Raw genomic sequence first — 26,606 nt, 5'->3', positions numbered from 1 at the left:
TTAATTTTGTTGTTCCTCTTGAACTTAATTTTGAACTATTACCGCCATTTTACAATGGGCCAAATATTTATAAACAGTTCTTATGGAACAAACTATTTTCCATTCAGATACTGATAGATAGAATATTGTGTTTGACTCACGCGTTGTTGAACTGATCTTTGAGCGGAGATCCTTGTTGTACAGCAATGGCGTAAGGTTTTCTGGAAAACTCTTCGCCAACCATCTGCAAGTCGCAGCTCGTCAGAACCAGGTATCTGATATCTGTAGCATCGCCTAAAGAGACCCAACATTACTGTACATTTATTGCACACAACATAAAAAGGTGTCATATCCATAAATTGTTACATTTAATAGTATTTATTAACAATAAGGTCTAACTTCCACCCTGGTGGAAGAACCCGAGCTTTCAGCTCAGATGCTTCCAATATTTCCCTTATTATTTCATGTTAATTCGTTGCTCTTGAAATGTGTTTACGGCGCCGTTTCCTAGCAATGGCCGCATCTTATTGTTCCATTATTCCAGCTTTCAGCCGTCATGTCACAATATGAAAGAAAACAATTCGACTTCATCCTGGGCCAGTCGCTTCAAATCCAGTCTTGACAACATATCACCATTAAAGATAATTGGATCTGTAGACCATTATACCTACTGTACACCGTGAGACAAACTTGGTGCCAGTCCTCGTGCTCCCCCCACTTCTGGTGTTTTACCGGTCCGTGAATCAAAGAAGCTTCAGCATCACAGTTTCGCCTATTCAACCCGGCACAGATCTGCTTATGCTACACGCAGTATGCAGGTGACAGAGAAGTTGCCGAAGTAGATAGGGGATCTACAAGTATCAGGATTCCTAAAATGGCATGACACTTGATATGCATACACGTATGCTACTTCAGGTAACTAAAGCTGTAGTAGCGTTATGCCGGGAAGAGAAGTGGCTTTACCCTAGGCAGAAAAAGAACCTCGGATATCCAGTCTGTATCCACCCACTATATTGATTAAACCCTTCCGAATCTTGCTGAAGGCTTTAATTTCCTTTGGTGTGCGGGAAAAAATTCTGCTTATAAGGACAGAAAGGAGAACACTTTTATAACACTTTACTTTGCTCGTTTTAAACCTTTGATATATGAGTATGGTACACTGTGCATTGTGTAAGAATATTTACTTTGAGTTACTTTAATAAGGGTAAGACTTCAGTGTTCTTACCGACATAAGCAAACCCCTCACTTGACGACTTGGATTGGAGGACTCGGTCGACAGCTTCATCAAGGGTGCTTGGAAACTTGGCCTCTTTCATGGCTTGCCATATCTTTGTATACTTATCACTCACTGGATAGTCCCACACTGCCAGCTTGGCTCTCTCAACGTCACTGAGACTGTCGTTGAGACTCATGTCCTTCCATATGCTGCATAAATCAAACACAAACCATATTATTAAGACCGCCAACTACAAGAGCTTCAAACGTGGCTGCGAGCGAAACAAAAACACGACTGAAAAGCGGGTGCTCCATAATGCAGTACATAAAATTCCGAACGACGATGTGTACAATTCATTAAGCTGTCTTGCGACCTGTTTATAGGCGACACCGGACCAAAACGCGAGCTATATAAGATAAAATGAGAAAGATCAATATTTAAATCGTATAACAATCTACAATATCATATTACAACTAATTTTGTGAAGCAATTTATGCATGGACGGGACATTTACGATTTTGTGTAAAGTATGTGTTGTAAGAGGTCAGTATAGCTTAAAATACGTATATATGACCTGTTAATGTTGTATAAAATCCTCTCATACGAAATTTAACAAAAATTTGAATAAAGCTGTACAATTTCATTTATGACCTTACATAAAATTTTGTCAGTATGGCTAAGAATAGAAGAAGTAAATGTTGTGCAACAATCTTTTATGGTAAATTTCGCGAGCATTTAATTTAAGCAGATACTATAGGGTTCTGACGATTGTGTATAACACCCAGAGATACTGGGTTTTCGGACTTTGTCCAACGTCCGGATTCTAAATAATTCTTTCTAAGGGACCCAACAGAGTAGGTGTCTTCCCTCACCTGAGGAAGGAAACGGATCCAGTTTCCGAAACGTTGTGTTTTTTTTTAGTTATTTCGAATCCGGACGATGGAAAAAGTCCGAAAACCCAATATTTAATTTAAGGTTTATTATATGCGAGAAAAATTATAATATGAATTTCCATAAAATATTGTTTATACGTAGTAGATAGCTGAATTCTTGAATTGTAATTGTTCATAGTTTCCGCCACTAGTGAGAGACATCAGACTCTTCTACGAGTAACAGCTGCAGTTAATTTCTAACATAAATCGATATGCGGATGGTCGATGGTTGCTGACATTAATATGGCGGATCTACACGGGTGCCAAATAAATCACAGAAACTATAAACTTCAAAAAGAAGGCTGAACCGGATCTCAAACTTACTTGTAGAACGTGGTCTCGATATCAGACATCCGCTGGAAGTACGTCATTGATGCAGAATTGTTGAGGGGCGCGTATTGGATCTTGTACTGCTTGGCGAGGTCGTCCAGGGACTCCACCGGTGTGTCCAGACGGGACACGGTGAGGAACGCTGCCAGGTTGGCGGTATAAGACGCAATGATGATGAAACCGAACAGCCACCACGTGGCAGCCACCAGACGTCCAGACAAGTTCTTCGGGGCTTCTCCGCCGCCCTGAAACACAATTCAGACGTTACCAAAATATTTTGCGCTGTAAGTCACATTGTTATTTAGACCTCATGACAACTGCGAAAAATGACGTCTTTTGGGATGTGATGCCGTGTAATCTGGTAGGTTCACCTATGTTCTTGAGGAGAGTACTTTTTGCTTCAGAAGATGAAGGAATTGTGTTCCGAGTCGGTAAACTTCAGCCGAACTACACGTGGTTACAACCCACAAGACTGCAGTAGTCTTCGGCATTAACGTCTTTCTCACCTCCCATATTTGCGGTTTTGTATTGCGAACAGAGTGAACTGAACAAATAATTAATTTTAATATAAAGATGTTCACACCTAGTTTCACAAAAAAGACGACTGACTCATCCCATGAGCAGATCCCTTTTATATAAAAGCTGAAAATAGTTGTGTTGAATAGGTCAAAAGACCCTCCCCCCAATATTTTTATATAATGCTAAGTTTCATCCCGATTCTGAATCAGTTGTAACTAATCAACCCTGATCTATATCATTTTATGACAGGCTATATTATTATTATCCTCCCAGCTATGCCTGGGAATCAACGTAATACTTTTTAAATGAATGTTACACGTATTTCTCATTTCCCGTATGTACTCTATGCATGTGGCTTTTCTTAAAGGCGAATTTACGTTTACAATTCTGAATTAAATCATGGAACGGAAAGAGACGAAGAAAGGTTGTCATTAGGGCTCGAAAAGGACCGAGATATTTTCTTAATGTAATGCAGTTTTCTGTACAGCGACTGTGCTGTATTTTGAAGAACTCTGTATCTCATGGCTCTTGTCGAACAGAGTGCAGTAAATAACATGCGCCTTGCGAGACACTTTGCATTTAATTATTTGGTAGGTCTGGAGCCAAATGTTGCCCAGTTGCAGGAATACAGCATGAGAATACTACCTCTTACTTTCGGCATTAATGAATTTTTTGTTCTTTATAAAGTAAAATGTCACCTCGTTGGTGTCTCCACCTTATCGTGGTGAGGGGGTTTGAGTATGCCAAGGACCCTGAGAGCTATACCAGCGGTATCGTAGCTACTGGCAGGGCCTCCCTTGCTGGACAGGTCAAAGGGTAGGCATCAGACGAAGAGAGACACCAAAAACTGATGCCGGAAGCAGCGTCATCAGCAGCGACTTGAAGCACAGAGCAAATGATGCTCGAGATGGTTCAAGTTCGTATAGCAACAGGCGTGACCAGAGTGGTTTGAACGGCTGCTGTACTGCGATGTGGAAAGCAAATGGAAAAACTACCACATTATCACTTTTCCTGGATAGTCTCTTTCCAAAAACAGAAGATCGCATTAAGTGGAGGAACTGTTTTGGAAGAGACTGTGGACCTGTCGTCTGACAGATTACTGATGAATGAATGAATAAAGTAAAATGTATGTGTGTGTGGGGTGGGGGGCCTTATGAGGAGTCCATTCCTCTCTGACTCTCCATTTATGCCCTAAATACAGAAAATTTTTTTAATTCAATATTGGAGACTTCAAATTAAAGTTGTAGAGAAATTTCGATTTTCAGCCTTATTTATTTATAACAAAACTTACATTACGTTAAGGTCATAAATGAACTTTTTCACGTATACGATAAACCGTTATTCAGATTCTGGTGAATTTTAACACAAAGAATCTTCGGTCGACCTCCGAATCGTCGGTAACGATTAGCCACACTATACATCGTCACATTCCAGAAGACAGGAATGGAAATTCACATTTATATAATATCCCTTTATTCCAGTTTTGGTGAAATTTGATATGAGACGACTTTGAAGAACGTAAGAATCTACTTGCATTGTTGGCACGCTGACCGATTAAAGATCTTTCTTTTCATAATACCATAAATAGAGTTTTCTATGTGCCCCATAAATTACTTCGAAGTTTTTCTTTTGTAGTTCGATACTGTGCATTATTTTACTGATAAAACATGAATTTAGTTCGTTTTGTCCAATATATTTTGTGCTTTGTTGAATGTCTTTTATAAATCGTCTGCAAATAAGCTTAACAGGCTTCAAATAAGGCAGTTGAGAATTTTGAGTTTAATCTCTTCCTTTGCGGATGTTTTTAGAGACAAATACCTATTGCTTGGATCTGAGGTCCTCATGGCGGTGACTATGAAGCGTACGGTCTCGTTGATTGTAACACCTTGTGGTTCGAAGAGCGCCCGACGTACCACAGGAACACGTCACCTCCATCGTACTCAGCTTCCTGCCTACTTCTACTTGTTTCTTTTCGCTTGGCTTGCTCTTCGGCCCTGATATGTTCCTAGAAACGTGGGGCTCTGTCCGAACGACACGGCCTTACAATCCGGGACACTGCATTCTTCACTCATCTTAGTTGTTCGCGGTGAAGTAAATACAGTTTCCTTCTGTCTGTTTTTAAAGGACATTTCCTTGTACTGAAACAGATTTTGCATACGCTTTGTATGTTTAACATGCATCTCGAACTGTCCAATTTTTTTCCTTAGGTTCTTTGTTCTGCGTTTTCAGTTTCTGTGACAGCTAAACGCGTGGTTACCTGAGGTGTGAGGGACGTCATGCAGAACCAGAGGCATTCCTTGAGGTTGAATTCTCTTTTTTCCTCATCATCCTTGTATTTCTCTCTGTTATTCTGGTAGCTGTAGGGACTCCAGCGATCGAATACCCACATAAGGAAACTGAAAGCATGAAAAATAACAATAATGTTAACATCAGTTTTCCCCCATAGCTCGTAATTCCAAATTTATTATGTCTCCTTTAGAATCATGTCTAGTTCTTTATCTGCGCGATTTCATTTTGTCTCGCGTAGTAAATATATGCCGAGGGCCACGCCATAGCTCAAGCGTTTAGTCACTGGCTTCCCACCTCGGCGGCCCGGGTTCGATCCCGGGTCTAGTCAAGTGGGATTTTTGGTGGACAAAGTGGCGCTGGGGCGGGTTTTCTCCGAGTACTTCGGTTTCCCCTGCCAATCTTCATTCCACAAAATTCTCAATCATCATAAACTACTGGGGCAGGCTACAATGGGCCAATCAGTGGCCACCGTGCCGAGTGGACCCAGTCGGACTCCACACCCCACTAAGCGAAAAAAAAAATTAAATATATGCCGATCTCGTGAACAGTAGGCTCTGAAAATTGTTGTCTTCTGGGACGTTAGGCCTTGTAGTCTGCTATATAATGGTGCCTCTGCCTCACAAACCCATATCGCTTTTCTACGCATGACATAAACTTACACTCTGAAGTTTGAGGCAGCATATTCTTCTCAGATTCCGATATCAAATTATTCGGCGTTACATCCCAGAAGAGAGCACTTCCATCGTGTCAGTCTTATATAATATTATACTTCTCATCCTATTCAAATGACTGCAGTCTTTAAATGATACAAACTCCGTCCCAAGTGCAAACAATATATATTATATGTCTTTGATCTTGCTCTCTTCTACACTACATGTTTCGGCCTCTAACGGCCATCATCAGGTGTATACTCTTACGTTGCTGCCACACTGAACCCAGTCTAAAATTTAACATTTAAAAAACACATTGTTATTTTCTTCGTTATTATCAACATCTACCTCGTTGATATCTGTCTGGTATGTAGATTATTTTGCACACGTCAATTTTGATTTTCCTGTACTAGCACTATAAAATCTTTAGTTATAATTTTAAAATCCTTTAAAATTTTCTCTAAATTTTAAATTTAAAATTTAAAATTGTTAGGGTTACTCGCCCTATGTCTAAAGTCTACAGGACTACAGGACTGAAGTCTATGTCTATAGGAAAATCAAAATTGACGTGTGCAAAATAATCTACATACCAGACAGATATCAACGAGGTATATGTTGATAATAACGAAGAAAATAACAATGTGTTTTTTAAATGTTAAATTTTAGACTGGGTTCAGTGTGGCAGCAACGTAAGAGTATACACCTGATGATGGCCCTTAGAGGCCGAAACATGTAGTGTAGAAGAGAACAAGATCAAAGACATATAATATATATTGTTTGCACTTGGGACGGAGTTTGTATTATTTATCGTGTAGAGTGCAACAGGATTTTTAAATATAAGACTGCAGTCTTTGATTGTTTAAAGATTTCTTTATTCTACTTAATCCAAATATTATGTTTTTGGACATTATCCATCGTCTTATCTATATCTAAAAACCGTCTTCTTTATTTTTCTAAACATAACCCAGTCTCCGAAAAGTTGTGTTTTGAAAAATAAACAGGGCGGCTTCTACATTAAGACAAGACGATGGACAATGTGCAGAAACATAATATGTTTATTGACGTGAAGTCGTCACAAACTTTCAGATATTACTGACTTTTGCTTTTATTGCTAGTGGGGTGGGACTAAGTCTCTTGTACTGCGGCCACTTCTGGCCTATTGTACCAGTCCCAGATGATAGGTGAGGTTGATTGTGGAGCAATTGGTGGAATGAAGATTGGCAGGGGAAATCGAAGTACTCAGAGAAAACCTGCCCCAGCGCCACTTTGTCCACCACAAATCCCACTTGACCAGACCCGGAATCGAACCCGGACCGCCGTGATGGGAAGATCTCATTTACTTAATCCAGCGTTCATTTTCATGTTTAAATTGACAGTACTTCATAAATTCTTATTTAGGTTTCATCTTCTCATTTAACGTTCAGTATACTACATCTTTAATAACTTCTTTTATTGGCAGATACGTTGAATCTAGCAGAACGATCCTGTGCCAACCACAGAATTCGCATTCCTGAAAGTCACCCTGGTTGGTAAGACCAAGACCTTAAATGGCATGATTCACTGTCACAAAAATACGCACTGCAGTGCCGAACTTGAAGACAGAAAACGGTTTTGGGTGCCATTACAGATCTTCCAACAGTATATGTGCATATCTTTGTGTGGGATGTATCGATTTCTCGTTCACATATACGAAAATTAATTCATGGATAAATAAAACAAATATGGCAGTTTGTGAAACAAGATGCAAATGGATATCCGGGATTGGCAAGGGACTTCCTTCTTAAATCTACGTCTAATTTGTGAAAGTTATTGAACAATAACATGATTATAGGAATAAATGTGAAAGCAAGCTATAAATCTCCATTGGAAGAGCGGGAGAGGCGGCAAAATATTTGAACCTGGTGAAGAAGTATGCAGCAAGAATGCACAACCAAACGTCGTTTTCTAAGACGGTCAGGAATTTGAAGAGTGAAGTGGCAGTTTTGGGTTTCTTCATGAGGATGGTGATGCCCACCAGGTCGTAATACGGCACTGTGAAGTCCACCACGTTCTCTCGTTCTGCCATCACGGATAAAGAGCCCAGTCCAATGTCCGCGTTCTGCAAAGTTCAAGAGCTTTAGTGTTCTCTTCCAAATACTGCTGTGCATACAAGAGTAATGTAACGGTGAGATGGACGCTCTCAAGTTAAGCAATTTCGGGCAACCAATTGTCGAGCGCTAACATGTTGCATGAACGTATGTTATGCAGGTAACCAACGAGCAAGCAGTCTTCTGCTGTAATGTATCGCGTCTATTCTGTGAATTTTGACAATGTTATGAGGTGAAGTGTAGAATACTATACTTTATAAACTGTACTAATACTATACTACAGTATACTGTTCTGTACTGTACTTCACTGTACTCTACTGTAGCTTACTCTACTCTACTCTACTCTACTGTATTGTACTGCACTGTATTGTATTGTAGTACTGTACTCTACTGTACCGTACTCTACTCTACTCTACTCACTCCACTGTACTCTACTCTACTGTACTATCCTATAAATGGATACGGTTTATGATTCAGCGTTTGTGTGTGTTATTCGTGGGAGATAGCCTTAAACCTGAGGCTCGACTGGTGAGGAATATAGGAGAAAACGGGTAGAGCTAATAGCAGAAAACTTGCATAACTCATGAAGAGAATTCCCCCCTACCCCCGAATGCTTAACGAATATTGCAATAGTTTCCCTTATTTTCCAAACGATTTTACCACGAAAATACGTAACACTTCGAGAAAAATACGCTGTGGATTTAAGGTATAATGACGAGGAATTCACTTTCTTTGAGAACACTGACAGAGGGTTTAAATTTATGTGATACCAAAAATTTTAAAATAAAAACTAAGAAACGTAGACATAATGAAGTTCATGACATAATATCTTTCGAAATTCAAGCAAATACAAATTTTATTTAAGAGAATGTCCTATACCAGCAAGAAAGGAATGAATCTACACTTTCACGTTTTTGCAGGTGAGAGAGAAATTGTTACTCAATCATGGGTATGGATAAGTTACCCTAAGGTTTCGTCCATAATTTGTTAATTTCCTTAAATTCTTCCAGTAACTTTACACACACATATATATATATTACTGATAATAATAAAGACAATGACGATTATAAACTTAATAAGAGTAATAACAATAACATGTGCATTTGTTGGATATCATTCTGATACAAAATCTTTTGCAAGTGTATCAAAGTTAATAAGATCCAAAAGTTTGAGATGATGGTAAATTGTTACAATTAATATGTTGCTGTACATTATCCATCATCTTGTCTGTTCTTAAAAAACCGTCCAGTTTCTATTAAAAACATAACGTTTCGGGAATTGGAATCTGTCCCCGTTTTCAGGTAAAACCTACGCAGTTGGGTCCAATAGACAGAGCTAGCCCCTATCTCCGGACTCCGGAGAACAGACAAAATGATGGATAATGTCCAGCAACATATTAATTGTATCAAAGTTGCTTACCACTCACAAAAAACGATAATAAATTTTATGTACAAGTTCATTTTAAGAAATTGATGACCATGTTTTCGTTTTGATCTATTGACCTACATTACATCCATTGTTGAAATATGATTTAATTCAAACTTACTCATTCTTGCGTCTCACCTTCAACATAAGCTCCTTAATCATACCGTTCCACTTTCCATTCTCGTCCATGTTCCCGAATTGCTTGTCCGGAGTTTCGTAGATCTCATAGTCGAACTTGGTGATATTTCTTATTTCGTCTATAAGGTCAATGCAGTATCCTTTGAATTTCGTCTTATTCTTCCCATCAACTCCGTCGTACATCACGAATGGTTTTTGCTGTTTCAAAAGACAACTCTGCTTGATATGAACAGCTATGACACATTAAACATGCAACAAGAATGCATAGAATCAGAGATAACCGTCTTGAAATCATTCTGTTGAAGAAAGAACACGGGAATCGTTGATGAAATGATAATCATGTAGGTTAATGTGTACAGTAATTCATATTTCTTATAGAAAAGGGCGTGCAATTTGAAAGTGGCGGATAAGCGAAATCTTGATTACAAATGACTATCCCATTAAACAAAAGGAAATGATATTGTCATGTGACTTTAGACGGGTTTTTGAACTCTTTGACACAGCGCGTGACTACATTTTACAGTTCACTATTACACACAGGCTTTGTGTCCACAGTCACTTATTCACTACCGTTGTTTAGTAGCAGCTTCCAACGGTGGACTTCCCCTTCCTCTGGGTTCCCGAACAGTTCCGGACCTCAGCTACGTGCTTCTAACGGCAACAGTTCACAACGACTGAACCATATTAGTTCTCTAAATAATTCACTAACTCCTCACTGACTAATTGCAACTGTCAGTGTCAGAGTTACTTTACGACAGCTGTTTATCGTCAGTCAGTTCCTCTTGGCGCCAAGCCCATTGAGACTCACGACCAGAGATTTTTCTTTGCGACTGGACGCTTGCGGTCATATTCCTTATATAACAACATCTCTGACGAGAGGATTAGTTTGTCTCTTATGAATACGCTTCGCCTCCGTCAAGTGTACGTATCGCACATTAAGCGTAGGTCTACATGGTTATGGGGAATGCCTTTTCTTCCCGGGAAGCGGCCAGTCCGATAAAAGTGATAATTTGAAATGAAGAACCTCTCATATGGTTTGAGATGTGTCTCTGAGAGCAGAGCAACATCTATACATAAGTGTTGCAGCCGTTTACTGAGCTCATACCACCGCCTCCAAATTCCATTTGCATCAAATGATACGAATTTGAGCGGCTTGTGAAAACCAGCAGCCGTTTTATTTCATAACTGCAGAGTTAACTGATCCTGTTTATAGCTTCTCGGCACGTACCGCGTAGAAAACACCGTTACCCTGTTGCAATGAAAATGTTACTGTGGAAACATGTTTGTTTGTGGAGCCGCTACTTAGAAACGGTTGTCATATAATTGCTTATTTCGCGGTCTTTGTCTAGCAATGGTTCTAGGTGCCACAATATATAAATGGTAATTTTTGCAGTTAATTTATTCTTTTGTGGGTTATAACATATTCTAAAGAATAGCACTGTGAACAGAATATAAAAAATTAAAATATGCAAACCAGTGTTAAAATTATGTGAGGTATGATGCATAACTTCTGCTCTTCTCCAACTATAATTAGAATGATCAAGTCAAGGAGGGTCGGAATGATCACGAACTGAGAAAATTATATAAAATCTCTGATCTCTCAGCGCATATGAAAATGATAAGTTTGGAGTGGATGAATCATAAGATTGTATCAAACAAAGCTAGTTAAGAAAATAATTGAAATTACGGCAATAGGCAAGGGAAGAGGGTGAAGAACAGACTCAGAGAGCTTTGTTTGTGGGTTGGGGATTGAAATAGCACAACCGCCTCCATGAGGCGTCCTTGGAAGCAGCAGGTTGGCCTGCCTGAATAAGGATGGTGCTGTCCTAACTTAAAGTGTGATCAACCGTGACATTGAGAGAACAGAGTGGTGAATGGGGCCCTTTGTATACAAGGCGACATCTAATTGTGCTTGGCCTTCACCAGTATGCTTAGCTCTGTGGACGGTAATAGATTTCCCTTGCAGAAGCTGTAAACACGCTCTTCTCTAGGGGCTGACGGCTCGGCTGGTACTCGGTTGTGGGTGGGTCCATTTGAGACAAGTAATGGGGACTCTGCTGTCCCTGGTGGCTGGGGTTAACCAGAATTTGATGCTCAGGAAGAGAAACATTCCTTCCTTGCATCTAAGGGCGAACATATTGGGGTTTCTGATATTCTACTACTGTGGAGAGGCAGTCAGAATTCTATTAAGAAGTCAATTCAGGGTGAGACTGAAAAAGGTCTCTTCATGATGGTGAGTAATCTGACCATCAGGTAGCATAATCAGACTACCAAAGAAGTGGGCTTTTTCATGGAGACTGAGGGCTCAGGTGTAGTTCTGTTTTGTGAACTGGTATCAGAAATGCGTCTCGGCTGTTCCTGTCTGTAAAAGGCAGGGCTCGACTGGAGATATGTCCCGTCAGCATTCATTCAAAGAGAAGACGAGGTTTCCATTGTGGTCGGGAGATCTGAATCAGGGTTTCTTCTGCAGAGGGCCCTGGTTCTGCTATTCCTGCATTGAAGGTCTCAACTGTCGGTCTTGTGTCAGTCTCTCAGGGGTTCCGGTGAGGGTCCCACTGAGGGCGATGTTCAAAGGATTCTTTTGAGGGGGTTAGTAACTTGATTGTGAAGCAGAAGAATCGGACTGAATAGCAAGAAGGGGAGCAGGAACAGAGAGTCTCTACTCATTGACGCTGAGATCTCGGCTGGAGCTCGGTTGCAGGCCCAGGGACCAATGGTGGGGGATCTCCTGCCCCCGACAGTGAGCGACTGAGGTCAGCTGAGATTCCACGCTGTCATTAGTCCGAGATAAAAGGACACTTTGTCGATGAACGAGGGCCTCGGTCTGGACAGATTGGAACAAATTTACAGTCGGGGATCTGAATAGACCGTGAAAGGTCCAGGATGCACAGTGGACCCCAGTAGTGGGTTGAGCACTGGGAGAAACTTGAGGTTGCCACCTCCTTCAAAGTCAGTTTATGATACAAATGAATTTTATACAACCCCTGATACTAATAGTGGATGCTAGAAGAAGTCTGAGCGTTTGGATTATATGATTATAAAATAATTCAAGGGTGGCTATGAAAATGTTTTGAAAGTAGGGCAGTAGAAAGAAGTAAAATGTGCAGGCCAGACTGAGATAGCCGATGATGTAGAGAATGATTTACGTGAGCTGAAAGAGAACAGGTGGCAGAAGCTATTAAGTAGCTTGGGAAAGAAATATAATATAGAAATTGTAGCTGAAGTTTAAAAGTAACTGACCACGACTGTTACGATCCGGTAAACAGTGACAGCAGAGTGTTTGACCATGTTTCGGGCGTCTGTCACATCCAGAGGATTCGTCAAACTCGCATTCCAACTGGCCACATCGACGAATTTCGTAGGAATACTGTTCAGGATGTTCACTGTTTTTACTTCCATCTGGAAGGCCATCAGACTCTGTCCGTTGCTTTTAATCGTGAAATTGCCGTAGGATTCTGGGTGAGAAACCTGGAATAGTACACATATATATATACATATCATTGGGACTCGTAAGATATAGGTACAATTATCCCTGGGCTTCATCAATTAAACAACACGCCACGGAGACGTATGGGGAGTAGAGGCATACTCCACCATTGGTGACCTCGGCGATTTATGGGAGTGATCGGTCAGCTTCACGTCCCGGCCGCTTTACCCCCGGGGAAAGAGCTCCTGTACCCATTGGATGGGCCCAAGAGATGATCTGGGTGCTGTGGAAAAGTAAAATCCCTTTCCCTTATCGGGAACCGAAAACTGGCCGTCCATCCTGTAGCCCCACGCTATATCGATATGTAGAACTTAATTTAGGGGGAAGTTTTTAAGAATTTCGTTTTAACTGCTTTTGTTTTTACCTGAATATTGAAGGAGCGATTCCCCTGACACGAGCATCATAGATTAAAGTGGCCACGTTGTCTAAGGTGTACAACCGCACTTCGGCTGTCACTTCTCGCAGCCGTTGTTCACCACTTCTCGTGACCGTTGCCTATCTATCTTTATGTTTATTTATTTGCCCGCTTCGGTAGAACACTTTTGACTCTTCTCAGGGTTGTGTCACGGTAATAACTGGGGCGACAAGGAGACTACACATTTAAAGCTAGTCCACTGATAGAAATAAAATACTCTATTTCTGCTTAATCACAATATTGTTTAATTCAGAAGCAAACACTGTATCCTTATTGGCAAGTAGGGAGTAATGTGCCCTTTTATTATTATCAAAGATTAATCGAACCAAATTAAGACTGTTAAATTTAGATATACTTGGAGAGAGCAGGTAAATGACGTCTACCTCTGGTGAATTCAAAATGCCAAGTGCCTTCTGCCTACTCTATTCTGCGGGAGCGTCACTTCATCACTGTATTGGATTTGAACGGACGGCCTTTCTCCCAGACAAGAATAGTTTCCTAATGGCTGATTTTAACTGCCAGTTTATCATACCATCAGTACTAGACAATCACATTACTAACTTTGAGAATAAAGAGATCCAAAGATATTGAACCCCGAACCCTACATGTGAAAGCGGTTCTTAGTTTAGGGTCTAATTAGACCCTTCCGAAGACACTTTTATAACAGCTACCCTATTAGCAAAACAACATTTACATGTTCGGCCAACTACGGACATGTCCTTTCATAATTGCCTCGACCCTTTCCGGTCACCCAAGCTGCAGGTAACAAAACAAAGGCAGTTGTTCCTATCTAAATACGAAAATCAAGTTATAACTTCTTAATGGATGGGTCTCCCTAATAAATCAGTCACTCTATTGAAATGGCTAACGAGGAACATAGCGTCCATAAAGAGCATTAAAAGGTTTGGACTGTTACAGGTGCTGTCTTATACCGACACGCGAACACTATGATCATGGGTTCAAATCCCATGTATGTCTGAATTCTTCTGTGTCTGTGTTGTCCCGTGTAGGTACAGTCATTGTGACGGGCCGGCTCCCTATCCAGGGAGTCGTGTGAAAATTCTTGTTACTCCGCAAGACCTTGGACCCCATTGGTCTGTGGTGCCATGCAAGAAGAAGGGTCGGTTCCATCGGCAATTCACATATTTCCAGCAAAGAAATTTATTTTGGCATAGGAATTTCTGGGTGTGGGGGTTTAACCTGTAAATGTCCCTCCAAATAGTTTACTTAATTCTCTGTAATGTAATCTGGTACACTGAAAGCGTTTAGAGCTGTGCTCTCAGTTCTAGACACAGAAAATTTCTTGGCGCGTGCTCGAGACACCAAATATAATTCCTCTGATGCACACCATCCGCATTCTGTGTCTTGTCTTGCCTTCTTCAACACAAACCATTACTGACATATGCAGATTAGATATCACAAATATGAAGAACCTAATATTTCTGTTTTGCTAGGTGGACTATTTAATAATTACCTTTATTTCTCTCTTAAGTAATGCACTTCCTAACATAGCATCCTAACATTTCCACCCACTTGAAGTTCATGATCCTATCTCAGGGTAAGAAACGTGCTTGTGGTGGTGCCGTAGCTCAGGCGGTTAGTCGCCGTCTCCCCACCTCGGGTTCGATTCCAGGTCAAATCAAGTGGGGGTTAATGACGGTCAAAATGACAGTGAGGCAGGTTTTGTCCAAGTACTTCGGTTTCCCTGCCGATGCTCATTCAACCGACTGCTCCACACTCATCATCATTTATCATCCGGGGCTGGAGCAATAGGCCAGTTAGTGGCCAGAGTAGAAAGTAGGCGCAGACTCATTCCAAACTACATACCCCCCCCATCCCGAAAAAATCTAGGAGAGGAGGCAGCTGGTGAAGTTGTTGCTTTAACCTCCAGTCTTCGTGATGAACTAACAGATATCTTACTCTTCCTTGCGACTTCCTTCATTCATAGGAGCTGGTTCTCGTGGAAATCGGGAACAGATTTTTATTGCCACGACGTACACGTACGTAAGAATGACAGAGTTTCGCACTTACCTGTTTAAGGGCGGTCAGCAAGTCAGCGTCGCTAGTGGAATGGTCAGATTCCTTGTAATCTTCACAAGTGACATATTTCTGCCTGTAGTCAGTACCCTGCATCATTTCCCTATCAGACAGTTTCAACATATCTCGTTTAATTAATTCAACATAATCTTTAAAGAACGTATCCTGTTGTTTCAACTTACACTAATTGTTTGTTTATCCGTCTTAACACAACTCTCAAAATCTCGTTCACATTAACTGTGTATAACGAGTTTGTTGATTTCAATGATATCGTGCTACATGTTTCGACTGCCATCATCAGGCAGATATAAGCTTATAACTTATTTTTAAACTACTGAATTGCATTCTGTATGGATATATGTCACAGTATTACAGTTATTACTAACGTAGCAGATTTTCAGCATTTCGTCAAAATTAACACCACTATTGCTCCTATATATCCTTTCAACCAGATTAAAAACTTTATGTTAACTAATGTTTACAGATGTTTATACAATAGTATAACGTATACACAACGTAATAATAAATTATAAAGGTTTAAAGTTACACGTAAAAATACACTTAGACGCTGAGTTAAGATATTATTACGTCGTGTTTAGAGGTATCATGTATTGTTAGATATTAATGTGTGTTTTTGCAATCATGATATTATATTATGTGGTAATTTAGGGCCGCGCCATAGCTCAAGCGGTTAGTCGCTGGCTTCCCACCGCCGTGGCCAAGGTTCGATCCCGGGTCTGGTCAAGTCGGAATTGTGGTGGACAAAGTGGCGCTGGGGCAGGTTTTCTCCGAGTATTTCGGTTTCCCCTGCCAATCTTCATTCCACCAATTGCTCCACAATCACCCTCACCTATCATCTGGGGCTGGTACAATAGGCCAGAAGTGGCCGCAATACAAGGGACCTAGTCCCACCCCACTAGCAATAAGAAAAAAATGGTAATTTATGGTCATTGCTTTGCCTATGCTTCAGTTCTTTTTTCTATTTACTTTTCATATGAAGCGGTTGTGTTGCTTGGAATCAGTCTACGTGATATTGAACACTGTTGTTTTCCCGTCTGATTTTTATGGGTTCCCCTATTTTCCGCGTTTCAATGTCCGATTCTGTTAAAAGTTAGCTTGCAACCGGTTGAGTTATTGAGTTGTTATGCTGTGATGGATAAACAAACAATTAGTAATTCAACATAATTTTATTAGGTTGTTTATTTAAGATTAAAGTCTGCTCATCTTTGTTATAGGCATATTTTCGACGCCCCGCGGAAAAATCTTCATGTAGTTCATGCGGACAAGGTTCCTTCTATTGAAGTTGCTGAATTCGATTACAATTGAACAGTATAAAATTTAATTTAAGGCGATACTAATACTACTTTTGTTCCGTATATACTGTAACATGACGGACTAGCGACTTTCAAAGAGGTAACAGACTATGATTTGTGAAGGTCCATGAAACTGTTAGAGTTACCGGTTCTTACGACGAGTCCAATACTCGTAAATTCAGTAACAGACACAAACCGCGTGTCTAGTCAGTAACATATGACGATATGTATAAGGTGTATTGACAATGGCCTCGTATTATATTCAAATATTTTATGGGTGTTGTTTTTTATCTAGAGAGCAAGAGTGACATTGTCAATTTGAGGTATTTGTGGTTCTTCGTGCATTATTATCCATGTTGCTAATTATTGGAAACACAAACTTGTTATTCCAGAGAGACCCTACATATCTATGAGAGGTTTTGAGAAACAGAAGAAAATCAATTTCAGTTTCATATGAAGTGTGGATTGCTACTGAACCGATACTAACCAAACCAGATTTGTTCAGTAATTTTTATTAAACCACTAAAAGGGCCTACAGATTTTGTTCAGACCTATTAAGCAATTTCAGGTTTGAAACATGTGAACAGAAAGAGAGGTCCCCCGTTTTTGAGTCACTTTTTATGCCGAATAAGGAATTCATAGGAAGATGAACGGCATCTTAATATTATGCGTCCTGCTGTGTGTCATAAACAAGGTACATAAAATGTATACAAAAGTATGCAGTCTACACAACAATATTCTGTATTCAAAACAAAGTAGACACTATTGTATCAATATCTCTTTTTATTGACGCTACATTTCAGAGACTGGGCTTTGAGATATGAACAGTTCATTAAATGGTGAATAGAAGGCAAGCAGCAAAATGTTATGAGAAATCCATTCAGGTTAGACCGTCTGGACAGATTAAGCACAATCTGAAGGCTTTCAGACTCGTCAGACAACAAAATGTGCTCATGAGTCCTGTGGGACTCGGAACCATGAACCACTGTACTGACGAGAACCAGCAACAATTTAGCAGTAAGTCACTTAGACCGTCTGGACGGATGAGGCGCGATCTGAAACCTCCCAGAGCAGACAGAGAGTGAAATATGATCATGAGTCTTGTGGGAATGTGAACCAAAAATCACTGTGCTGGCGAGGTCTAGAAGCAATTTAGCAGTCAGTCAGACAGACCGTTCCCGACCTGGACTTCAAACAGAAATGTTATATTGTTATATTTTAGCGTCCTGTTGCACTGATTTATGTCCGTGATTTATTCTAACCGTCTTACAGTGCATACATTTATTCACCTTACTCTTCTCTCTTGCACTACATGTTTCAGCACAAAAGTGCCATCTTCAGGTGCTTTTCGATGTACGTCAAACTACTTCATTGCATGCCCTGTTGTCTTTATACTAAAATATATATTGATAAATTTTAAATATTAAAAATATTAAAATTGTTCAGGATTTATCATCCTTATGTCGTATCTCAATACGCGAATCACACCTATCTTCTTCTATCGGAGTATTCTTCCTACTTTCGTGTGTGTATTGTGTTTTGTGTTGTGTCTTGCTCCTGTGACTGCGTGTGTTATACCTTATTCAAACAGAAACCTCTCGAATACGAGGCAGAAGTTGTGACAGAAGATTCTAACTTGTGTGCAGTAAAACTATATTCGTTTAGGCTCTTGGTAGAAAACATTGATAAACTCACTTGGTTGCCAGCAATGTTTTAAGTGCGACGTCGAAGTAGAAGGCTGCAGTAATCTCTGGCGTATTCTTCAGATTGTACTCGTCTCTCAGTGTTACGTATTGCTCAGTGTACTGTTCGTCTGGTTTCGGTCTTGCGAAAAACACTGTAGCATTTCCACAGTTGCAACTGATGTCTTTGCTGTCCTGTAACAGAAACATACACAGGAAAATTTGTAGTAAGCAATTATAAATCTTTCGTCAAATCATGATGACAATAATAAAACGAACGTGAAAGTAATTTCTGTGTTTAAGCGGCCTCCGTAGTCTAGAGGTAACGTTCCCACCTCATGACTCGTAGTACGCGGGTTCAAATACCCGGCGGAGGTCGTCGAATTTTTAAAGGCGGAAAAATTCAGGGAACAAGTCCTCCGGGAGGGACTTTAAGCCGTGGGTCCCGTGTCGTAGCTTTACGGCACGTAAAAGAACCTCATATCTCCAAAGGAGGGCACTGAGCCAAATTACGGACGTTTCCCGCCCAACAGCAGTCTCTAATACCTCTGGTAGATGGGGGAAGCATTATAGATACCTCTCAGCTAGTAGAGCCTGTCTCGCTGGCTGGGCGGGGCTGATGGTAAGCACCAATACCGGTAGGAGATAGAGACTGGTAGAAATCACAGAGGGAAGCACAATGGACCAATACAGGTCTAAGTGCATGCGGAAACCCACCCTCTCCAATAACTAACTAACTAATTTCTGTGTTTAAGCACATGAACACGAATTGGAAATTGGAGATAAATGTCCAGGAATTCTCAGTTTGGTAGGTAGTAAAGTGAGTAGTAAACTTCAGGGTGCTGCCACTTAAATTCGTGGGGAAGAGTTCCCCGTACGTTGAATATGACCTCTGTGGGCCCTTAAGCTGATGTAGATAGGGCAGAAGAGGAAGAACTCCTCCCTGCTTGAAATTGCATCACAGTCATTTTATGAACTTAGCTTCAGTAGCATGGATATACCGTAATGCTTGTGCTTCACACAGTCCGCGTATTTATTTGTTGCGTACTGACCACAATGTCCATTATTTATCGATCCTCAAGTGTAGTCGGCAGTTGATTTCGTGAATAACACACATTTTCAGGAATTACTGAACTGCAGCTTTATCCTCTCTTGGAATATCCTCCGTCTGCTTAGCGTAAGTGTACTCAGTGCCTAAAACTTTTCATGTTTCTTGTGATTTCCTGTATTTCTCTCTTGCAAAATATAGCCCCACAGCAAAATACTATGTGAAACTAAATGCGACTGCTGAATCAGTAAATTAGAGCGGCGTTTCTCAAATTTTTGGTCCTGCGGTTGCACAAACCTGCTCAAAACATTTCAACCTCCTATCCAGTAACAAACAATGTAGTTAGAAGTCGATGACAACGCATACGGTATATATTTCTTCACTCACTCATGCAGCTGAGCCCTTCTTGAGAAGCCGCCAATTGTTCAGCCACTCATGAAATTACCAGCATTTTATGGAGCCCGAAGGTTCATTACCGTGTTCACAAGATCCCTCCACTGGTCACTATCCTGAGCCAGATCAATCCAATCCATATCATCCCATCCTATCTAAGATCCATTTTAATATTGTCCACCCACCTACGTCTTGGTCTCCCTAGTGGCCTCTTTCCTTCTGGTTTTCCCGCCAGTATCCTATATGCATTCATATTCAACCCCATGCGTGCTACATGTCCTGCCAATCTCATCCTCCTTCACTTGATCATTCTAATTATACTTGGAGAAGAGTATAAGTTCTGAATCTCACATACGGACGAACACAACTTCCTTCATTTGCTTTCGTTTCTCGTACTTTTTGCAAATACTTCCGCCTCTGTGGTCTAGTGGTCAGATTTCATGGTTACAGATCCAAAGGTCCCGGGTTAGATCCCCGGGGCTACCAGATTCTATGAGAAGTAGTGGGTCTGGAATGGGGTTCACTCAGCCTCGTGAGGATAAGGTTCTTTTTCAAGGAAATAGCGGCTCCGGTCTAAAAGAACCGAGATTAACGGTCGTGGGGAACCGTTACGCTGACCACGTGATACCCTTTATCCGCAAAAAGTTGGTACTAATTTCGCCAACAAGCGGCGGTCGCCTTGTCGGTATAGTTCGCTTGCGGAATACAGGTCACGGAGTTTTTTTTTACTTCCGCATAATCTGCAGAAGAGGGACCACGCGTAATGTTATACTGACCGAGGTGATCCCATGCCAGGCAAACTGACGCTCGAATAATCCGTTTTCCTCCGCACTGTCCAGGACTTTGTTGATGGTCGAAATGCGCCCAACAATGAAATAGTTGAAAATGTCCCGCTCTCGAAGTCGTTGCAGTTGCTCTTTTCCTTCTTTCAGGTCCGCCTTTACAATCATGTGGCGGGTTGGAATGTTTTGCAGCAACGACTTGTACTTGTGGTCCATCACTAGAGAGAGAAAGGATACAAAAATCGCAGTCTTTATCACGGAAGAATCAGAGAACGGAATTGTGACATAAGCACGTATCGTTAATAAAAAGAAAAATGGTTCATAAAGTGGAAAATTGTGGTACAGATGAATGCATAGAAACTGAAACAATGTCGTTAATTGTTGCTTGTGTCTTGTATTCGGGGTGTACCCATTTCGAATCTCTGCCATGGCACCGACTATCACAACTGGGTTGTTCATAGTTTTCCTCAGTGTCTTCAGGCAAGTGCCGCTAGAGTACCTCATAGTAGGCCACGACCAATTTCTTCCACATAACTTCCAACTCACTGTTTCTACTATTCGACTCTATAATCTGAGATCCTGACAGCGTATTTGAATAAACCGTAGGTCAAAGGGTGATTAGTGAACAATGAATTGGTAAGGATGTGGAAAGAAACTGTAGTGGAATAATTTGAAGTAGTACCCCGAAATTTGACTAGACGGACTGAGGAAAACTTCGAAAACCCTGTCCAGAATAGCTGGTCTCCAGGCCGAGATATGATTCTCCGGACTTCCCAATACGAAAGCGATGTTCGGTAAGGAAATAATTTGTATATGAACATGGAGATTACTGTCTTCTGGGATATTTATCTACGTTTCGAAGGAACCTGCTCTCTCCATTTTTCTAGCCTGAAGATCGGCTGAAACGGAGGTGCGGAAGTGGCTAAGACAACAGTCAAAAATTTCTGTGCTGCGGGTTTCGATGCACTGGTAAAGCGATGGGACAAATATATCAGTGTTGGTGGAGGATATGTCGAGAAATAAATGTTTCTTTTTCAGCTTCGAATATCAGATATTTTACGTTTTATATCCATTTGTAACTAATTTACTTACTCTTCCTCGTAGGTACACAATAAATAATTTCAAAATACGTTATAATTGATCATGCAATGTGACTGGATGACGAGGTATCGACTCTTGGTGGCGGAGTTTCTTCTTTTTCTTGCCACCACGAGATCGCTTCTGGGTTCCGTCAAGTCTTTTCTCCTGTAGGTTCCCTGGTTTCCCTCACTTTCGTTTAAGGTAACCAGATTGTGAGGACACCACTCACTCCAGCCACATGACGATGTTAAGAACGCGGAGTGCTTCTGTGTATATCATACACTCTTTCAGGTTAATGTATTTGTTTAAGGGAAAACATAACCTGTTCATTATTAACATAGTTTATGCACCACGTTTGGAGGTACGTGTTTCTGAGGATGGGTCTGAAATGTTATAGTGATAATGATATCTGTATAATTAAAAAGGCAGTCTCACCTATAGAGTCGTCGAAAAGTATGCCAGCATTCGTGATATTTTGAAATATAACGATACTGCGAATTATCTCTGGTATAATGTCTGCTGGCGGCATGATTTGTATCAAATAGCTCTTCTCTGCCTCTTCCAGTGATCGCCACTGTCTGCAATGTAAGTTGCGCGATTGAAAATACATGTTATTAGTAATTCATTCTTCCTGCATTATGTATTTGGGATTGCAACATTTGTGTAGACACTAGTAAACATATTTGGTACATTTACTTACTTACAGCAAGAACAATCACAATTAAGAAAGTGACTTAGTTATTTACTTATTTTTATACATAATACAGTTACTCGTTGTACTATAGTCGCTGGCTTCCCACAGCGGCGGCCCGGGTTCGATCGCGGGTCTGGTCAAGTGGGATTTGTGGTGGACAAAGTGGCACTGGGGCAGGTTTTCTCCGAGTACTTTAGTTTCCCCTGCCAATCTTCATTCCACCAATTGATCCACAATCACCCTCACCTATCATCTGGGGCTGGTACAATAGACCAGAAGTGGCCGCAGTACAAGGGACTTAGTCCCACCCCACTAGCAATAAGAAAAAAATACTCGTATAATTACACTTTATTTTAAGAAAATGTCAGGGCAAAGAACATGCATTTCGGCTAGGCCAGCTCTATCTTGAGTAAGCTATATTGCATTGCATCAGCTGCGTCACCTGAGGTCTCCTTCTTGACCAAAAGAGGTGCTGACCGTGGGCAATGCAAGGGCCGCCGTTACGGATTTCGCTGTCTCGGACGGTACGCCACTCATGGTAAAGTCCAGCACCACGTGCGGGCGCTTGTCTGCCTTGATAGCTGCGTCATATACACTGCACACTGCAACCCCGAACATGAAGTTACAACAGTACATCAACTGAGGAGTTTATACGACGCTCAACCTGAAGAGAACTGATGATTATGAACTGGGAGCGGAAGTACGTATCTAGTCTGATCTGTTATGAGATGTTACTCCGGCATGTTCCTGGAGAGACTAAAGAGAAGCAAGATACAGCTAGTTCGACCATCGATTTTCAAATCGGGTGCCTCTCATTATGAAGAAAGAATGCTAATAATTACGTCAAGAGGAGGAGCATTGGTCTGAGAGAATATGCACTACGTAATTCTACAGCTCTGTTGCTTTGTAAGTGATTTATATTTGTTCAAGAGAGAGAAGTTTGAAATAATAAAAGGTAAGAAGTAAAGTTGATTAAGCGCCAGGCTAAGATAAATGGTGAAGATCGGTATAGCCCCATGCATACTTAACCGCAGCTCTATCTAGATGGAAGTGAGCGGTCACGTTTTCGCATCGATGGCTTTATACCAGAGGATAGAGCCCTCGGTATCCAGCGGCTGTGTGGGACCTTGAGCCAGTTTAGAAGCTATGGAGAAGAGAAAAATCTCCTGTTCAAACGTGAATCGAACCTCGATTAGCCATGCTTGTGGCATAGTCACCTTGTTATCTCAGCTCCGTGAAATAAATTCATTCCGCAAACTGAATTGTGTAGCCCCAGAAATGTTTCGTAACAGAATCTGTGTTGCAACAAATCATTAAGCTTTCTCAAGAAAGTAACAGAATTCCTTGTATGGAAATCATATCTGTATGGAAATCATATCTGTCCTTCTGTCTGTATATGATTAATATCAGTGCCTGAATTTTTGGAGAGATTTTCTTGAAATACGATGTAGGAGACATTCAATAACAATTGTCCCGCAAATCCAATTTTCAGTCACATTGAACCATAATAAAGCTTGGTTTACGTAAGAACATGAACGAATTTTTCTGTGTATTCCGTAAACATACCATATATTTAACTTAAATTCAATATGGAAGATTTTCATTATTTTATTTTCATTACTCCCATGTAAATTTAGTGAATTGTAAAAGTGCCGGCGGTGATTTTGTGCATTATATTATCTACTGTTAATGATCCATGAAGAACAAATTAAATACGATTGTAAACTAAGCATCCTCTATAGTCACATTTTAATCGAACTTAAGGAATATTAGAAAATAGCCAATGAAATAAACAAAGATATTATACTAATTGTTCACAGTGAACCTCTGACATGCTTGTCCTGGCGTTCTGCGAGTGTATCACAAGTATTTATGGACAGAGACTAGTTCTTCAAGGGTCCATGTCGATATAAAAATCTGGAAAATTAAATTGTCATTTTTATATAAATATGTGAGATGATAAAATCAAGGGACATTCATTTAAAACCCCGAGTGGGAAGCCTGTGATTCCAGAGTATATTCTGTATGACACAGATTTGTCAAGTATGAACTTAGAAGAAAGCTGGTATATGTATGTATATTCACATTCTTACCAGATGTCAGGAACGCTTGAGCATCAGTTGTGTTCCCTACTGCGGTAATAATTTCACCGATCTCTACTCCTAGATTTGAATTCTTTTTTACGTAATCCAAGGCAACTTTAAATGCCTCATCTCCTATGACATTTCGCTCCTCATTTAGAAACACTGCAAATGAATAAAAAATATGTAGTTAATCATTTATGGGCCTGGAATAGAGAAGGAATAAAAAATATACTGCAGCTAAAATGTAAGACTATGGATATATAGAAAAATGGGAGGTTATAGCGAAAGCTTAGAGCATAGAGGGGAAACTTTTCAAAGCTGGAGAAAAGAACAGAATTATTTGGTCCTGTTATATGAGAAATAATCTTGATCAAAGTATTAAACAGACTTCAGCTTTTGGGAGAAAATCGTGACTCTTGCTTTCCTTAAAATTGTATAATGTATATTGTGAGGTTAGCAGGCATTTGAGACATGTTTTCTTCATATGCTCCAATGTTTATATATATACGTGTATATTGGCTAGCAGGATATCACATCACCTTGTTTGCTCCGATTACTCAAGTGCATAAGTTATTGTGAGGTTAAGTGGAACGCCTGCTTCCAGATGCCATTGTACAGAGTTGTACTCACAAATATTGATGGGCGTATTTGCCGCAAGCGGAGAGTTATCCAGAGTGACGAGGAAGAAGAGAGTAACCAGAGGACTGATTCGCTCCATCTTTACTATACTCCCTGCTTCACCGAAAATCCTGACAAAAGAAATAGAAATATTTATTTTTTACCCTCTTCGATTTCTGTGCACTCACACGTTCACAAAGGACTCATAAAACCTACCGCGAGCAGCTTCTCCTTCATAATTCAACGTACAGACCTATTGATTGATTCTTAGGTTATTTACCGACACGGTTCCAATTACAAAGGCTATACTTTGTTATAGAGTCATAAAGTGAGACTGAGGAGGAGGTGCTTTGGACGAAGCGTAAGCCATGAATTTCACTGAGAAAAATAAGATCGTAAAATATACTCGAACCCGAAGTGCATGAAATTCCAAGAGTACTCCTTGAGATTTTGTTTCCCTCTTTGGTCTTATTCTTTGATTCCAGTTATAAATATATTGTTAGAATGAGATAATCAGCAGCTCTGCTAATGCTTATTATTAGCAAAATTAACAAACAGCACAGAATTTCACCGGACAGATTTACTAATTATTATTTTTTAAATACATAACATCTCCAAAATATATATTATATATGGTAATTAAGATCTATATTTAATATTACGTAGGGGCACGCGGTAGCGTAGTTGGTTCAGGCACTATGCTACAAGCCAGACGGTCACGGGATCGGATCCTAATGAAGTGGATTTTTTCAATTTACCTAATCCATCCAACCGCATTATGGCCCTGGAGTCGACTCAGCCTCTAACAGAAATGAGTACCAAGAATATTCCTGGTGGTTAAGGGTGACCGGGGCGTAAGGCTGACAACCTCACCGCCATCTGTGAGCCAACTATATAGAAAATGTGGGAGCCTCGACCTCTCACAACTCTATGGGCCTCCATGACCTGTTACAGGGATAGCTTTTACCTTTATTTAATACTACGTATGGTCTATTAAATTTTTATTAATACTTTGTTTTAGACAGTTTTTTGTCTGATGCTGAATTAGGGGTTATATTGGGCAGATCGGGCTTAAATGTGAAATTTAGATTTCGCCTTAAGCTCTGCGGATCTCCATTACCAAATTTTGTCGATATTCTTCAGCTGCTTGAGAGGGGAAACATGGAGAAGTGCACACGGACATGACTCCACCATTATTTACTTTTCACAAGGATTGTCGCCTACGAAAACACTCGGATCTTTTGGCCATACTGAAACAGATTTCAGAATTTTCATGTTGCTGTAAGACAATGGAATTGAAGTTTCCTTAATGAACTCGGTTCTCCATTAACGGAAATATTAATGCAGATTTCATGATAACCTTAAGTAACTGAAATTATGGTGGCGGCAAGAGTAATATATTTCAAAT

General features: G+C 40.4%; 1 protein-coding gene across 1 annotated transcript in view; it reads right to left on the bottom strand.

The window, feature by feature from the left end:
• LOC111865670 (ionotropic receptor 25a) overlaps nucleotides 1-26,606 on the bottom strand; it is a 36,260-nt gene that overhangs the window by 9,460 nt on the left and 194 nt on the right. Inside the window, exons 2-15 of the mRNA XM_023853866.2 lie at nucleotides 25,211-25,329; nucleotides 24,590-24,742; nucleotides 22,939-23,098; nucleotides 22,238-22,380; nucleotides 20,717-20,940; nucleotides 18,513-18,694; nucleotides 15,499-15,607; nucleotides 12,806-13,033; nucleotides 9,566-9,763; nucleotides 7,814-8,013; nucleotides 5,234-5,372; nucleotides 2,452-2,702; nucleotides 1,205-1,404; nucleotides 141-273 (exon numbers count right to left, since the gene is read on the bottom strand). Coding sequence (XP_023709634.1) covers nucleotides 141-273; nucleotides 1,205-1,404; nucleotides 2,452-2,702; nucleotides 5,234-5,372; nucleotides 7,814-8,013; nucleotides 9,566-9,763; nucleotides 12,806-13,033; nucleotides 15,499-15,607; nucleotides 18,513-18,694; nucleotides 20,717-20,940; nucleotides 22,238-22,380; nucleotides 22,939-23,098; nucleotides 24,590-24,742; nucleotides 25,211-25,298 — 2,408 coding nt within the window. The 5' untranslated portion in view covers nucleotides 25,299-25,329. The remainder of the gene's footprint in view (nucleotides 1-140; nucleotides 274-1,204; nucleotides 1,405-2,451; nucleotides 2,703-5,233; nucleotides 5,373-7,813; nucleotides 8,014-9,565; nucleotides 9,764-12,805; nucleotides 13,034-15,498; nucleotides 15,608-18,512; nucleotides 18,695-20,716; nucleotides 20,941-22,237; nucleotides 22,381-22,938; nucleotides 23,099-24,589; nucleotides 24,743-25,210; nucleotides 25,330-26,606) is intronic.

The sequence above is a fragment of the Cryptotermes secundus genome, unplaced genomic scaffold, assembly GCF_002891405.2.
Source record: "Cryptotermes secundus unplaced genomic scaffold, Csec_1.0 scaffold19, whole genome shotgun sequence".
Lineage (NCBI taxonomy): Eukaryota > Metazoa > Arthropoda > Insecta > Blattodea > Kalotermitidae > Cryptotermes > Cryptotermes secundus.
The sequence above is the reverse complement of the archived record's forward strand: the minus strand, read 5'-3'. Positions and strand labels throughout refer to the sequence as shown.